At 42.3% G+C, this 17,075-nt stretch overlaps 1 protein-coding gene and 1 pseudogene across 8 annotated transcripts in view; one reads left to right on the forward strand and one right to left on the reverse strand.

Moving 5' to 3' along the window:
• ATG5 (autophagy related 5) overlaps positions 1 to 17,075 on the forward strand; it is a 152,757-nt gene that overhangs the window by 115,440 nt on the left and 20,242 nt on the right. For 6 of the 8 annotated variants that reach the window (XM_061427696.1, XM_061427698.1, XM_061427697.1 and 3 more), the window contains one exon: positions 16,508 to 16,672. The exons of 1 other annotated variant lie outside the window; for it this stretch is intronic. In XM_061427696.1, the coding sequence (XP_061283680.1) occupies positions 16,508 to 16,672 (165 nt within the window). Of the gene's footprint in view, positions 1 to 568; positions 16,344 to 16,507; positions 16,673 to 17,075 lie in introns of those variants that run through there. One more of the 8 variants, XM_061427705.1, reaches the window with a different exon arrangement.
• Positions 11,374 to 12,420, reverse strand: LOC133253896 (small ribosomal subunit protein eS1-like; annotated as a pseudogene).

Consider the following 17,075-nt stretch of genomic DNA (forward strand, 5'->3'; position numbering starts at 1 on the left):
TGTTATAAAAGTTTCTTAAATAAAAGATAGGCATAAAGGAGAACATATGATCGAAAACTGAAGAGGGGCACAAATCTCAATATACTTGTTTAACTCATCCTTGGTACTGAGCATCCTAAGAAAATGAAAATATGTTCTTAAGTCACTGTCATTGTTTAACTAGGAAGGACTAAATTCAGCCTAAAAAAATGATTTCATCCTTCATAGTGTTGCTTTTAAGTTGGATGATCCAGGTTCATGGATAGAGTGGATTGATAAGGACTTTTATGTATCTGGAGACCCAAAATAGCCTGCGTATAGTTAAAACTGATCTATCAGTCTTTATAGAATGGTGATGTTTAGAACATAATTCCAGTCAGTCTGACGTGAACCCAGGAGTGAACTATTCCTGTTACACGTTCATCTCCCCATTCACTGGAAAACAGGTGGAAACTGATGGTTTGCTAAGAAAACAGTGTACAAGATTTGATATTGAGTGACATTAACGTTTAATGATTATCTTTCTAGGATATCTTTATATATTATAGGCTATATAAGGTATGATATTTTATTTTCTTTCAATTTTCAGAAATGTGGTTTACATGGGTCATGCCAAAGAGTGATGTTCTCATGTTTTACTTACCGTACTGTTGATATTTAGGTCTGAGGTAAGTTGACCTTCCTTTTAGATGTGCCAACGCAGTTGAATAGAAGTATAGCACCTTGGGGTTTGTTAGGGAAAAAACCAAGTATAACAGCATTTATAGTCCATTCAGTGCATGGTCAGTCACTGGAGTGGAATCAGTCAAAATACTTACCTATCTCTTGAGTTCCATCATCCACTCAAGTATTTTCTTAAATATAATTGTCTCTTGGTCTGGAAGTATTAAAAATTAACCTGCATGGCTGTTGGAGAGAAGGGGGTTATGCTGCTTTTCAAGTAATTTGGGATGAAATGATACTTTTGTAATAAAAATTCATTTACCAGATAGATTTATTTGACGAAAGAATCCTTTACATTCTCTTGTGTGAATTACAGATTTGATTCTCCACACTCATTGTGGCAAATGTAACACTACTTGGAATCTGGTAGTCTCAGCATAGGAAGCATAGAGTGAAAAGGGACTCTGTTTTTAGGTCCTTGAGGTGTTTCATTAAGTATTAAACATTTTAAACACTTAACTATTCTTGTTTACCATCAATGATGGTGATCTTGGAATGATCACCAATGAGATAAAGATAAATTTGAAGATTTAAAAATGTCAGCATGTTTTTGACATACCAGTTGATTCTTCTGAAAGTGATGAATTTGGCTTTCCCTCTATAGCTTCTCCACCCCCACATCAGGAGAGTAAATAAAGCACAACCAGGCTTTTTCCTCTTTGTTTTCCATGATTGTTAGTGGAGTGTCTTGCACATACTTAGTGCTTTGCAGCTATGTATAAAAAATAAAAAAAACTAACAGGATTATTTAATGATACTTTAAAATTGGTGTTATATTTTCCTGTTAAAAATACCAGCTGTAAAAATAGAAAGGACCTTGTTGTTTAGAAATCAGTATACAAAGTGCAGTGGGTGCAGGTTTGCAGTACTGGTGAAGACTTGCTTACTCAAATTGGCGACTTTCAGTAGGAACCACTGTGGATCAGATCCTTGCGTCAGTCCACATTCATTTTAGTCTTAGTGTAGACCACAGCACAGATCTTCTGTTTCAACATCACTCTAATTTAAGCAGCCCCTAAAGTTGGAGCTATTCTCATCAAGCATCTGGAGGTATTTATTAATTCTGGCCTTTTCATAAATGAGTGGTTTGTGTCTTGCTTTTGCCGATAGACCTTACTTCTGAAAATGTAATACATTTTTAGCAAGGGAAATGTGTTAGATCTGTGAGCAGGGTTCTTCACACTGAGCTAGACTCTTGGAACCATGTTTATGGAAAAGCTTTAAGAGAAATATTTGGTGTTCAAGTAGAAGAGGTGTCTTCTTCATGTATTAGAAAATACTGATGAATACTTTGTAACGTTTACTGTGGTTTACAGTCAGTATTTGTGTAGTGTTTGTTCCTCACACTGAGCAGACTCCATAAGAGCAGAGAGTGGATCTGTTTGGCTCAGGATTGTTTTCTAGGACCTACTACTGTGCCTGGAACTTAGTGGACTGTACTCCATACTTGTTGAATAAAAGTTTGGAAAAGGCTGTGTAGTATACCTCCCCTTTAGATCCCAAAGCATATTGATACATTAAGCTTTGAGAAGTTCTAAAGTTAAGAGACCTATCTGATCGAGCATTTCTGAAATTTTCTTAATTATAGGGATTTTTCCCCTAGTTTTGTTGTTGCTTAGTAGCTAAGTCATGTTCGACTCTTTGCAACCCCATGGACTGTAACCTGCTAGGCTTCTCTGTCCATGGGATTTTCCAGGCCAGAAGAGTGGAGTGGGTTGTCATTTCCTACTCCAGGGAATGCTCCCAACCCAGGGATTGAACCCACATCTCCTGTATTAGCAAGTAGATTCTTTGCCGCTGAGCCACCAGGGAAGCCCTTCCCCCTACTACCGTATTACATTGAACTCTAGTTTGGGAAATGCTACATTAAATTGTTAGATACTGATAACCTAGAGTTTAGAGCATAAGGCTTATCCCTGCTCTTCTGACACTCTGTTTGAAAGTAGCTCTTAGCTTTTGACTCCAAACAAAATATCTTGAGCCTGTTCATTCCATCCTTTAGCTGTGTTCCATTTTTGTCAGCTTCCTCCTTGAAATTTATTCACCGAGTGTGTAATGAGTTATACATGCCAAGCTATGTGCAAGAAATGCAATAGGTTAGAATTTGTCATGGTAATACCGGGCGGACAGTCTGGGTGCTCAGCAGTGCCATAATTTGACAGCACATTCAGAGTAAGATTTAGTGAAAGGGCTGGGAACCAGAAGCTCTCTTTACAAGATTTCCATCCAAATATAAAAACTAGGCAAATGGTAAACGTTTAGGTATGAGAGTAAGCAGGAATCAAGGGTGAATAATTGCTCTCTGGGAGGCCCCTTGAAGGTAGCCAGAAGAGCTGTGGAGCTGAAATGCAGCATTCTAGGAAGATAATCTGGAGAAGGCAATGGCACCCCACTCCAGTACTCTTGCCTGGCAAATCCCATGGACAGAGGAGCCTGGTAGGCTGCAGTCCAGGGGTTGCTAGGAGTTGGACACAACTGAGCGACTTCACTTTCACTTTTCACTTTCATGCATTGGAGGAGGAAATGGCAACCCACTCCAGTGTTCTTGCCTGGAGGATCCCAGAGATGGCGGAGCCTGGTGGGCTGCCGTCTATGGGGTTGCACAGAGTCAGACACGACTGAAGCAACTTAACATAGGAAGATAATCACTAGAGCTAGAAGTGGAGAGGCCAGCCTTGTGGGCGGTGGTGCTCTGTGGCACTGGCACCTGTGGCAAGCATTCCTCATCTCTAGGGCTTACCTTACCTGTTGGGAAGTGCCGAGTGGTTTCGTGCATTGTCTAGTGCACATTTTCCAGGTAAGTTATGTTGCTGAAAGCTTAAATCCGTAATTTGGGTATTGATATTCTTGTTACTCACAACTGTTGGATTTTAGCTTTCTTTTACAGAGACAGTAACTCAGTAACTTGTGACTTGTATCTGATCTGTTGTGTGCAGGCCTAAAGAAAAATATCATGCCCTGACTACTTTTTCTGGGTAGGCCATCTCAACCATGCCTTCCTTAAAAATTCATTAATTCCTAGCTCCTTCTGTCATGGTTTTGAAGTTATCATGTAATCCCTGGTGGCTCAGATAGTAAAGAATCTGCCTGCAGTGCGGGAAACCTGGGTTCGATCCCTGGGTTGGGAAGATCCCCTAGAAGAGGGCATGGCAACCCTCTCTAGTGTTCTTGCCTGGAGAACGCCCATGGGACAGAGGAGCCTGGCAGGCTAGACTTCATGGGGTCGCAAAGAGTTGGATATGACTGAGCAACTAAGCACACACACAAAGTGTCAGCTTTTCCTGATGATTCTAATATACCGTAGTGATGCGGACATTCAAGTGTGACAAAGAAAGTTACCGACGATGCTGATACTGTGAAGGCATCAACTGGAGCCAACTTCAGATGAGGTCTAGCCAGCTTGGGGCAGGGGTTGGGGAGGAATATATTTAAGCAAATCAGGTAAACGTTAAGTCCCTTTTGGATAGTACCATGCATTCAAGTAAAAAAGTAGAAATGCCAGATAGGTTGTGATCTTTGTGTTCAGTCGCCCAGTTGTGTCCAGCTCTCTTGTGATCCCCATGGACTGCAGCACGCTAGGCCTCTCTGTCCCTCACTATCTCCTAAAGTTCACCCAAGTTCATGTCCATTGCATCGGTGATGCCATCCAGCCATCTCATCCTCTGATGCCCTCTTTTCCTTCTATAGTTGGCCATAGATCAACTCAGATGCATTGCAGACCTCTTCATTTTCTAGGCAGAACAAAGCCCATACATTAGTCTTAGAGCATTTCGGATATCTTAGTAAAGCCAACTCTGATTGCTAACTGTGTGCTAGGCATATGCTCCCAGATTTTATAGAATCCTACATGATTTGTTTATTCAAAAATTTATTGAGTAGGATAGTGGGTGTTTTGAGGGGAAGAAGACGTGGTCTCTGACCTTAAGGAGGCTCTGTAAGAGGAGAGAAGACGAGTAACTATAACAAGACAGTTGGATATTGCAATGAGAAAAGTACAAACAAACCACTATGGGGAAATGGAGCCGAGAAAATGATTTACTTTGAGTGAACTAGATGGTATCTTGCTTGACCTCTCAGAAGCATTTGACAGTTGATCACACCTTAATTCTTGAAACACTTTCTTCACTGGACACCACACCCTCCTGGTTTCCCTTCTCCCTCAGCCCCTTTCTTGGTTTTCTTTCTTGATTCTTTTCTTCACTCCTAAATGTTGCAGTTGCTCCAGGCCTCAAGCTTTGATGTCCTCTCCTCTAGCTACACTCAGTGTGTGAGCTCATCTTATGGCTTTTAACATGGTGTGTTTTTCTCCAGTCTTAACTTTTCCTGAGTACCAGACTTACACCCAGCTACCTACTTGTCATCTGTCTTAGATGTCTACTAGTTCAAAGTTTATTCAAAATAGAACTCTTGATTTTCTGTTCATACCTGTACCTCTCTCACTCTTTCCCATCTTAGTAAGTGCTACTCAGCCCCAAAGCCTAGTATCTTTTACTCCTAACCTAGTAATCTTTAATTCCTTTCTTCACATCCCTAAGTCTATCAACAAGTCATAATGATTCTACCTTAAAATACGCCCAGAATATATATATGTATATTTTACCACTTCCACTGTTTCTACCTAGGTCTAAGCAACCATTGTCTCACTGGACTACTTAACTGTAGCCTCTCCTCTGGTCTCTCATTAAAGCATGTGACATCATGGCAGTCCTTTGATCAAAACATTCCACTGTCTTTCTAGCCCATCAAAATAGGTCTGAATTTACCAAGCTCTGCTTAATCTGGTCCCTGCTTCTGGCCTTATCACTCTCTGCCTCCACTACTTTATTATTTCTGCACTGATCTTCTTCCCCACCATTTCCTTTAAATATGCCAAGATCATTCTCCCTCTGGGGACTCCCTGCTGTACATGGCTATCTAGCTAACAGTTTTTGAGTATTTATTACAGTGTCCCAGGCACTATTCTTTTTTTTTTTTCTTTTTAAACTTTACAATATTGTATTAGTTTTGCCAAATATCGAAATGAATCCGCCACAGATATACCTGTGTTCCCCATCATGAACCCTCCTCCCTCCTCCCTCCCCATACCCTCCCTCTGGGTCGTCCAAGTGCACCAGCCCCAAGCATCCAGTATCATGCATCAAACCTGGACTGGTGACTCGTTTCATACATGATATTATACATGTTTCAATGTCACTCTCCCAAATCTCCCCACCCTCTCCCTCTCCCACAGAGTCCATAAGACTGATCTATACATCAGTGTCTCTTTTGCTGTCTCGTACACAGGGTTATTGTTATCATCTTTCTAAATTCCATATATATGCGTTAGTATACTGTATTGGTGTTTTTCCTTCTGCCTTACTTCACTCTGTATAATAGGTTCCAGTTTCATCCACCTCATTAGAACTGATTCAAATGTATTCTTTTTAATGGCTGAGTAATACTCCATTGTGTATATGTACCACTGCTTTCTTATCCATTCATCTGCTGATGGGCATCTAGGTTGCTTCCATGTCCTGGCTATTATAAACAGTGCTGCGATGAACATTGGGGTACACGTGTCTCTTTCCCTTCTGGTTTCCTCAGTGTGTATGCCCAGCAGTGGGATTGCTGGATCATAAGGCAGTTCTATTTCCAGTTTTTTAAGGAATCTCCATACTGTTCTCCATAGTGGCTGTACTAGTTTGCATTCCCACCAACAGTGTAAGAGGGTTCCCTTTTCTCCACACCCTCTCCAGCATTTATTGCTTGTAGACTTTTGGATCGCAGCCATTCTGACTGGTGTGAAATGGTACCTCATAGTGGTTTTGATTTGCATTTCTCTGATAATGAGTGATGTTGAGCATCTTTTCATGTGTTTGTTAGCCATCTGTATGTCATCTTTGGATAAATGTCTATTTAGTTCTTTGGCCCATTTTTTGATTGGGTCATTTATTTTTCTGGAGTTGAGCTGTAGGAGTTGCTTGTATATTTTTGAGATTAGTTGTTTGTCAGTTGCTTCATTTGCTATTATTTTCTCCCATTCTGAAGGCTGCCAGGCCCTATTCTAAGTGCTTTCAAGTGTTAACTCATTTCATTTTAGAGCTATATGAGGTAGTTACTGATACTATCCCCACAGGGAAACTGAGGCACAGGACAATTAAGTTTCTCTACTAGCATCCTGAGGTGGGTGGTCGAGCCAGTATTTAAAACCAGGCAGAATGGGCCTAGTCCACACTCTCACCCATTTACTGCAGGTGCCTTGGCTTACTTTTGGTTGCACAACAGAATGTAAGTTCCGTGAGGGCAGGGACATTCTTCTGTTCATCCTCATACCTCTAACAGGTCATACCTCTATAACCTGTATTTGAGCTGTTGCGTGCAGGCCTAGGGAGAAATGCCATGCCCTGACTACTGGCCTTTCTCTGGCTAGGCAGTCTCAACCACGCCTCCCTGAAGAGTTTGGTCATCTTAGTGCCCATATTTCTATCGCTCTTTTTGTCATGGTTTTGAAATTAAGTATCGTATAATACGAAATGTTAGCTTATCCTGGTGTCTCTGATGTACCATAATGATACTAACATTTGAGTGTAACAGAGAAAGTTACCAGTGATACTGACAACACGTGAAAGTATCAACTGGAACCAACTTTATGTCAGAGTCATACCTTTGACACATGGCAGGGCCTTATTAAATATTTATTGAATGTATAAGTTTCTACAGCTTCTGAGTAAGTTAGGAAAAGTCTCATTGAAGGCTTTTGAGCTGGAGCTTGAAGAAAGGGAAATTCTGTCTTCAAGCAATTGGGGAATGAAGGAAGGGAAGAAAGTGAGTCACAGCCAGATAGAGCCATATGAATAAAAGCCCAGGGCTTAATCACTTGCAGGGGAGAGGGAAAGATAAAACAGAAAAGATCTATTCTGGAAAGATGATAGAGAGCCCTCAGCACCTGGCTGAGGAAATGAGATTTTGTTTGGTGTGCACTAAGAACCACTAAATATCATTAGCAGTTAGATCGTATGTGTAAAGCAGCCTTTTGAGATGACGACTCAGATCAACCATCTTGTAGATGTTTAGTACAGTCTTAGTCTAGGATATCAGCCCTGGGATTTCTTTGGAAGGAATGATGCTAAAGCTGAAACTCCAGTACTTTGGCCACCTCATGCGAAGAGTTGACTCATTGGAAAAGACTCTGATGCTGGGAGGGATTGGGGGCAGGAAGAGAAGGGGACGACCGAGGATGAGATGGCTGGATGGCATCACTGACTCGATGGACGTGAGTCTCCTGGAGTGAACTCCAGGAGTTGGTGATGGACAGGGAAGCCTGGCGTGCTGCAATTCATGGGGTCGCAAAGAGTCGGACTCGACTGAGCGACTGAACTGAACTGAGTCTAGGAGACCAGTGAGAGAAAGACTGCAATGACTGAGTTACTAACAGCTCTTTGACTATCATGGTAACCTCAGAAATAAAGTTCCCGCATCCACTGTAGCCTCTGCAATTCCTCTCTCCATCTGGCAGCCAGAAAGATCATTTAAAGCGTCAGCTCAGGTCCTGTGATACTGTGGTTTATAATAAGAACTATATACTTGGTCTTTGTCCCCTTTCCAGCCCAGAGCTCCTAAAACTGAGAATTTCCTAGTGAGGAGCACAATCAAGATATCTTTCCTCATGTTATGGTTGATGTTTGAACCACTTCCAAGGATTGGGGTTGGTTGCCGGGAGAACTAGTCATGTGATTAGAGGTTTGAAACTCTTAATCTTACCTGGCCTTGACCTCCAGGGAGGGGAAGAGAGGCTGGAGATTGAATCAGTCACCATTGGTCAGTGACTTAATCAATTATGTGTAGTTAATGAAGACTTCATAAAAAACCAAAAGCTTCTGAGAGCTTCCTGGTGGGTGAATTCATGGACATTTGGGGAGAATGGCATCCCTTCCCACATAGCTTGCCCCATGTATCTCTTTTATTTGACTGTTCCTTAGTTATATTGTTTTATAATAAACTGGTAATGTAGAAAACAAAATATTATTCTTTTGAATTTTGTAAGCTGTTGCAGTGAATTAAAAGAAGAGGGAGTCATGAGACCCCCTGATGTACTGCTGGTTGTCCAGAAACCAGGCAGCAACCTGGGCTTGGAGTTGGTGCCTGAAGTGTGGCAGGGGGGAGGAAAGCAGTCTTGGGGAACTAACCCCCGAAGCTGTGGAAGATGATGCCGCCTCTGGGCAGATGCTGTCAGAATTGAGTTGAATTGTAGGACACTCTGCTGGTATCCAGAAAAGTGCTTATTGGTGTTGTGGGGACACCCCCTTCCCCTGACATTGACATTGGTACAGAAGCATTTTAGGTCCATTTTCTCCTCTGCTTGAGATCTTGAAATGACTTCCTGTTATCTTTAGGGGACTCCAAAATCCTAACCATATACAGGCTTTTCAAGATTTTTTCCCTAATGCTCTTCCTTTTCTTCATGATCCAACTGTAATGCACCTCTTTCAGGCTCTCAAAAGCATGAAGCTCTCTGTCAGTATAAACACTTACTGCAACTATCCCTTCTCCCTGGGATGTCCTCTCCCACACCCTCTTTGCTAATTCCTACTCATCCTTTCTCTCAGTTCTCAGGACTTTCCTCTCCCAACTGTCCAGTCCCTTCCTGGTAGGGTTGCTAGATGTAGTGGATTAGAATATAAGATGTCCAATTAAAGCTGAGTTTCAGGTAAATAAGAAATAATTTTTAGTATTAGTGTAAGTATGTCCCATATAAATATTAGTATTTAGTATAAGCATATCCCATGTTATTGATGGGGCATAGTTAAAAATTTTATTTGTTTCACTGAAATTCAACTTTAACTGGACATCTTACATGTTAAATGGAAATTCTGCTTCCCAACTAGATTTGGTTATCCCTTCCCCTGAATAATCAGTCTTCACATTTCCTCAGTGTTTATCGCACTTGCATTCATGGCTCCACATCTGTGTTACCTGCCAGGCCATAGGTGCCGTGAGGGTAGGGATGAGTCTTCTGGGTTCACCGATGCCTAGCATAGTGCAGCATACCAGAGCAGCAGTGTATCAGAGGCTCTGTACATATACATAAATAGTAACTGAATGAAAACCATGCAAGGCTGTTGGAGTTCTGAGAAGAGACCAGAGCTGAGGATGGCGTCTGGGAAGTTTTCTGCATGGAGGTGATCTCTGAAGCAGGAGTGGGTAGAGGGAAGGAAGAGGACAGCAAAGGTACATAGAGTAGAAGGAGAAGAGAAGCCTCTGGGCTGAGCTGAGGGGAATGCCTCAGGGGCGTGGGCGACAAAAAGAGGAAGAAGGGCAGATGCCAGAGGTGGTAGTGCTGGAGAAAGAATTCATAAATAGCAGAGAGATCTAGAGGAGTAACAGGGACCAGGCCTTCCGATTTGGCAGTTAAATACTTGACTCCTCCAAGAGAGCTAATTTGGGTCTGATAGCTGTCGGGTTGCTTGCAGACTACTCTTGCAAACTTCCGTGATGGAAAGAAAAAAATAGATTGTAGCTGAGCTGTTAGCATGATGGAGAGAAAATGTGTGTGTGTGTGTTACGTCTAAGGGAGACTTCAGTGTGTTCATTGGTGAAAGGGGAGAAATCAGCTGAGAAAGTGTGGTCATCCTGGGGAAGGAGTGGTAGATGGTCTTGGAGCAGGTGGAGGGGATGGACTCAGAAAAGAGAAAGAATGTTTCACAGGTAGGAGGAGGAGGGTAGAAATAGTAATTATTAATTACAGTAATTTCTGATAAATGTTACTGTCTGGTCTCAAAAAACGAGTCACATTGTCCTATTACTAAGGATTATATCAGTATTCACTAAAGAGTATAACCTGAATTGAACATAATTAAGGTTTCTTAGCCTGGCAGCTTGTCAAACTGTAAGAAGTATGGGAATCACTGCCTATTTAAATGTGTCTTGTGAAGAGGAGATGGGACAGAGCCTGAGAGTCTGCATTTCCAACAAACACACTGGGGATGTGCTTGTTGCTGTCTTAGACCTTCCATCCTTGCTTCCAGGAGGCTTTTTTTCTTTTTTTTTTAATGGAATGGCCGTGCTGTGTGCTGTGCTTAGTCACTCAGTGGTATTCTACTCTTTGTGACCCCAAGAACTATAGCCTCCCAGGCTCCTCTGTCCATAGAATCCTCCAGGCAAGAGTACTGGGGTGGGTTGCCATGCCCTCCTCCAGGGGATCTTCCCAACCCAGGTCTCCCACATTGCAGGTGGATTCTTTAACATCTGAGCCACCAGGGAAGCCCTTCTTGTAATGGCAGCTGAATGTAAAGAGTTTACATTGGCTTACCTTGGTAATGAAATTTATGTTTGAGAAATACTGAACTCTCTTCTGAAATTAGCTGAAATAAGATTGAAATACATCTTCTCACAAATGTGTTCTAAAGAACTCTGAATGCTCATGTGTATCTCAAACATCAGTGTCCTCAGTACTCAGAAACGAGTTGACTTCAGAATTTGAAACTGTATTGTTTTGGAATGTGAGAAAAAAGAAAATTGCCTAAAAGCAGAATGTGATCTTGATGAAATACTTATCTGAGATGAATTATTGATCATTTATTTTTGAGGGATCTATTGTTTATTGATTCAAAGGGACTTCTCAAGTCTTTTCTTCAAATGTTTTTAGGGTATTAGTGTGATTCATTATTAATGGTCTCGAGATACTTTTAAAATGTTAACATTTAACAAAGTAACGTGCTTTTTTTCCCCACAAATAAGATCTGTTACTTGTCATCATTCAAAGTCTGAATTCCAAATAGATTCTTGGACTGCTGGCTCATAACCGTCACTCATTCAGCTTTACAACTTGTCTCATCCCCAGCAGGTTCCAAAACTACTACCTTCACCGTGATGCTCCATGAGGTTTCCCAGTTCAGACTTGGGTTTCTGCAGTATATTTACTTTTCTAACAGAGGCATCATAGAGCAGATAAGTAGATTAGAGAGCCTTTTAAATGTCTTTCTGGAATCAGTTTATTGACCACTTCTTTCAAGTCATTTGTCTTCACCCCTTGCGTCATGGTTTCCATTGTCCTCCTCCAGATTTGGCAGACTTGTTAATGCTGGGCATAGAGGTCTTCTGAATCTGACTGTTACATTTTGTAACAGTAGAATAGATGAAGGAAATACCCATTGGTAGTCGTGGCGCCCACATGACCTTCAGCCATGATCCACCATTTTTTTTACGATGAAGTATGTTTGGTCATGGGTGAGACCCATGCCACGGAAATTAGTCAGGCGGTTTTTGCCCTCATCATCTTCAGTAATTAGCTTGAATTTTCTAAATTCAATTTTCATCATTCTGCAGATCAGCAAGGCTCACTTCAAAAACATAATCTGTAAAGTCATCAGATGTGATTTTGGTTCCTTGAGTTCTTGTGACTAGTGTTTTCCCAGTATTTCTTACATTGACGTATAGCCAGTGCTTTCACAGCATACAAATCTTTCTTAGAAAGTGAGTCAAACACTTTCTTCTTGGCTCCCTTTCTGCCGTTTTTGTAAGATGCTTGTTTTTGCTGATCATCATGGTGCTGCTCAGAGAGCCAAAAGCCCAAACTACTTATAGTTTTCAATATGCTGTTTACAAAATAACTATAGAACTTAGTTTTTAAATTAATTCCTAATTTTGAATGTATAAAAAATGATGAGTGCCTTCCTCTTTCAGTCTCATCTATGTACCTTTGTCACTTCATGTAAAAGCTGATTTGCGATGATGTCAGAAGCCAAGACTATCACCTGACATGGATCAAATTCTCTAGAAAGCAGAGGTTCCAAGATAATCAGGATAGAACAAAAAAGGAGGCTATTTTTTATCAAAAAAAAGGGGATTATTATAACCTGCAGACAAAATTCAAACGTTTCTTCCTCTTGGATCACTTTTTAAAGTTTTTTTCATTCATGGTACTTTGTACATGTGCAAAATTCAGAATGTTCCAAGAGAGAACACTCAGTGAAAGTCTCTCTCATCCCTCCCGTGCTGTCTTCCCAGAACTCCCCTCTGTTAACTGAGGTCTTATGTCTGTTTCAAAGAGTGGCTTTACTTTGTGTGTTTTGGAGACTATTTCATATTAATACATATAGTCTGCCCTATTCTTAATAGCTTCATAGTTGGGTATGACTTTCCCATCATTTTCCCACAATTTAAATTTTTCTTCATTTAAAAAATGTTATATGCAAGTGAGTACAATACATTGAGTATTTGGAACCTTTAAGGAGGAATGTCAATAGATGCCTACAGGGAAATTCAACATCTCTCTAAACTGTTTCCTTGTATTTGTAGAGGCTGTATTGAAGTTTGAAGCCGTCGCTAACTCTCTCCATTCTTACAATGCTAAGAGCCTCTGCTAGGTTTAACAAGATGCTAGAGCAAAGAGGAGATGCCATTCACTCCTTGGGGTCAGCAGCTGTTGTTCAGTCATGTCCAACTCTTTTTCAACCCCATGGACTGAAGCCCACCAGGCTCCTCTGTGCATGGGATTTTCCAGGCAAGGGTACTGGAATGTGTTGACATTTCCTTCTCCAGGGGATCTTCCCAACCCACGTCTCCTATTTGGCAGGCAGATTCTATTATCACTGAGCCACCTAGGAAGCATTGAATATCAGCAGACCTATCTATTAATACCATCAAGAAATGTTACAAGGCACTTCCATGCCTGTGAACATTAGAACCATTAGAACCATTCCAAACCAATGCTAACATCTGCATGCTTCATGGAAGACCTCTGAGGATGCGCAATCATCACCATGTACAAAAATGCACATCCAGTGGGCACCTGGCAGACCTTCCATGACAATAGTGGTTCTGAGTTCAAGTGACGTTTCAGTAGGACTTCATCTATTTGTCCAGTCTCTCATCTACTCAATACACATTTTTGAGCATATACTGTGTTCCAGGCACAGTTCTGGCCATAGGAGTATAGTGATGGGTAGACAGACAAGGTTCTTGCCTTCAGGGAGTTGACATTCCAGTGGGGAAGAGCCAACTTCACCTCACCAAAGCCAACCGGTCCTTGCCTTCCTTCCTCATTCTCATCATTGCTTTCATTACCAGCCCTACTCTGCCTGCCCTGCCCCCCTGCCACACACACGCCTCCCCTCTCCAGTCAGCCTGCAAAACTGCATGCTCTGCTTGTGGTTTGTCACCCTGGATGCCTTGCCTTATGTATATGCATCTCTTCATCTCCTGTATGTCTACATGTCTTCTTTGTGCCCAGCATGATTAGACGTACTTTGTGGGCACTCCATAAAAATCAACTGAATGAAGGCCTGGCTCTTGGCATTAAGGCTGACTTTTTTTAAAAATTAAGCTTTTCCATTTTAAAACAGTTTTTTATTCACAGCAAAGTTGTAAAGAGGATGTAGAGAGTTCCCACATGCCCTTCAGCCTGCTCCGCCTGTTGTCAGCGTCTGACATCACAGTGGTATATTTGTCACAGTTAAGGAACCAATGTTGATACCGTATTATTAACTTAAGTCCATATTCAGATTTCCTTAGCTTTTGCACTGATTTCCTTTTTCTGTTGCAGGGTCTCACCTAGGATGCCACATCACAAGTGGTTGTCATGTCTCTTTAACTCCTCTGGTCTGATGGTCTCTTGTCATGTTTCTCATGAAGTTTTGACAGATTTGAAGCATTTTAGTTAGGTACTGTGTAGAATGCCCCGCTAACTGGGTTTGTCTGATGCATCTTTCACAGTTACACCAGGGTTGTGGGCTATTGGAGGAAGCCAGCAGAGCGGAAGTGCCCTCCTCACATTGTATCAGGGGGTATGTGCCACCCACATGACAGGACTGTGAAATCACCTTGAACACCTGGCCAAAGTACTGTTTGCCAGGTTTCCACACTGAAAGTGAGCCTGTTCTCCTCTTACCTACTCAGTTGTTTGGAAGCAAGTCACTAAGTACAGTACCTCCAGCCCTCAAGGAGGAAGGGAGTGGGGAGAATTAGACTCCGCCTCCTGCAGGGTAGTGTTTATATTAACCATTTAAGTTCTTCTGTAAGAAAGAACTTATTTAGTCAACTTCTTATATCGGTATGGACTTTCATGTATATTTATTTAAAGATTTGGGCTATCATCTGATAATTAGGCTCAGATTGTTTCAATTTTGGCCGTTGGGTGTTCTTTTTAGGTTGACTCCTATATCCCTTGAACATACCCCGTCTTTTTGTTTTTTGAGTGTTTCTTTACTTTCTGGCACTCCTGTGGATTTCCTGCCCCAGCCCTAGAATCCATCATTTCTCCAAGGAGCCCTGGTTCCTTCCACTGGGGAGGCCTGTTTTTCAATCCAGACCTCAGTATCGCTTACTCACCCACTCAGTCAGCCATTCAAGGAATATGGACGTATATTGTGTTGTGCTCATCATTGACCCAGATGTGGACTATACAGCGGGGAACAGCGCAGACAGGTCCACGCCTTCAACTGCTAGTGATGTGGCCTGCAAGACAGACAATGAGCAAATGTCAGCTGAGAAATATATAGCTTTGATACATGCTGGACTCAGATGAAAAATAATCTATGTCAGGGGCCTGGGTTGTATCAGATGGCTGGAGAAGGCCCCTGTGAGCAGCTAACATCCAGGTGGAAAGTTGAAGGATAAGAACTATTCAGCCTTTCAACGAGTAGAGGGAGGAGTCTTTTCAGACTGCAGGTTAGTGGGGTACGGCTAGATTTTTTTAAAAAGGAACAGAACATGCTAGAAGTATTATCATGTGGAACTCATGTTCCCTTTATGTGTAGGTTGATGTGTTTACTAGTTAATGAAATAAAATATTTCTTACTAGGGATGATTGTCAGAAGAAAGTTTGGAAGCCACTGTTTTAGGAGGAAATAAAGGCAGATGAAAGCTCTGAAAAGAGAAAAAGCCATAACATACTTGAGGATCGGAAAGGAGGTAGGTGTGCCAGTAGGGAGTGAATCTAGAGAAGAGGCCGACGACACAAGGAGGCACGCAGCCCACCGGCAGGGCTGAGGAGGCCTTGGTGTTTTAATGAGGAAGCAGTGGGAAGTCACTGGAGGGGTTCAAACACGGAAGTGTTGATATTTAAGAAAAACTTGTAGGCTCCTGTGTGGAGAGTGGAAGGAGAGAGCAAATGAGGAAAGCGGGGCCAGTCAGTAAGAAGGGTCGTCCAGAGAGAAGACAGAGCAAGAAGAGTCAGTCTTGCTCTCCCAGCCACTAAACAATGCCTGGAACACAGTGGCCCTTTGGTGTATATGTGTTGAATGGGTAAATCACACGATTGTAGTAGAGGTGGAGAGAAATGGTTGAGTCGAGACATGTTTGGGAAATGGAAGGTTCTGCTGACAGATTGGGTCTGGGGGACATGGACTGGGGAGAGTAGGCGCCCTCCCTCCCACACCGCACCTGCCAGTGCTCACGTATGCTTACTTCCTCTGCTGTTGGACTGCGTCGGGCAGTTACAAGGTTCTTTAACTGTTCAGACTGTGTTTCTACCCGTGTGCTTAGTCATAGTGGCCAGAAGTGGAAATAACAGAATTTTTCAAGAGAAACAGATTGTTGTAGAATCACAAAAACCAGTTCTTATCGCAGATTGTCAGTCCCACGAGACTTTATAATCTTGGATGCTCTGAAGCTCTGTGAACATCAATCACTAACAAATAAAGATCCTCAGAGGGGTGCCAGAATTGCTTGGGTTTTAACACTCTGACGGGGAACTTGGGTCAGGGCTGGGGGGTGGTGGTAATTTTGTATTTAGCTATGTGCCAAAGACCCTTCTCCCACCTGATTTTATGTTATATTAAAAGTACTTTGTGGCAGAATCCTTTCTTGACACTCCTTTTCTTGACAGTGCCAATGCCTGAGGTCTGCAGCTGGCTGCCCACTTGGCTGCTGGCATCCTCGGCAGAGGGCAGCCACCTCCCATCACTGTGGAGGGACTGGGAAGAGGACGGGCCTAGACTGAGCCAACAGGGAGCAGAAAACAGAAGGAACCAGTCCCCAGGAACAGAAACACGTGAGTCCTCTCTGGCAAGTTGGGCACCAGAGATGGGCGTGCTCCAGAGATGCTGATGAATTTTGAAGGATTGGTCCTTTTGGTCAAACGGGTTTCATGCTCTTGACTGAGAAACCAAAGCAACCATCAAATGTTACTGGGAATGATGCCAGTGGTGTTTGCATTGGTTAAGAATTTCATATGACAGAATAACAAACTCAAACTGCCTTAAGCAAACAAAGGGATTGCATTAGCTTATAGCCCGAAAACTTGAGCATGCAGTCCAGAATTTACATCCTCCTCACGATACCAACCCCATGCCGGTCTTGTGTATAGCCCTGCTTCTTCTGTGTGTTGGCTTCATCCTTAGGTTGGCCCTTCTCTTGGTGACACAAATGGCTGAGGGAGTTCTGAACTTGGTATT

The sequence above is a fragment of the Bos javanicus genome, chromosome 9, assembly GCF_032452875.1.
Source record: "Bos javanicus breed banteng chromosome 9, ARS-OSU_banteng_1.0, whole genome shotgun sequence".
Classification (NCBI taxonomy): Eukaryota; Metazoa; Chordata; class Mammalia; order Artiodactyla; family Bovidae; genus Bos; species Bos javanicus.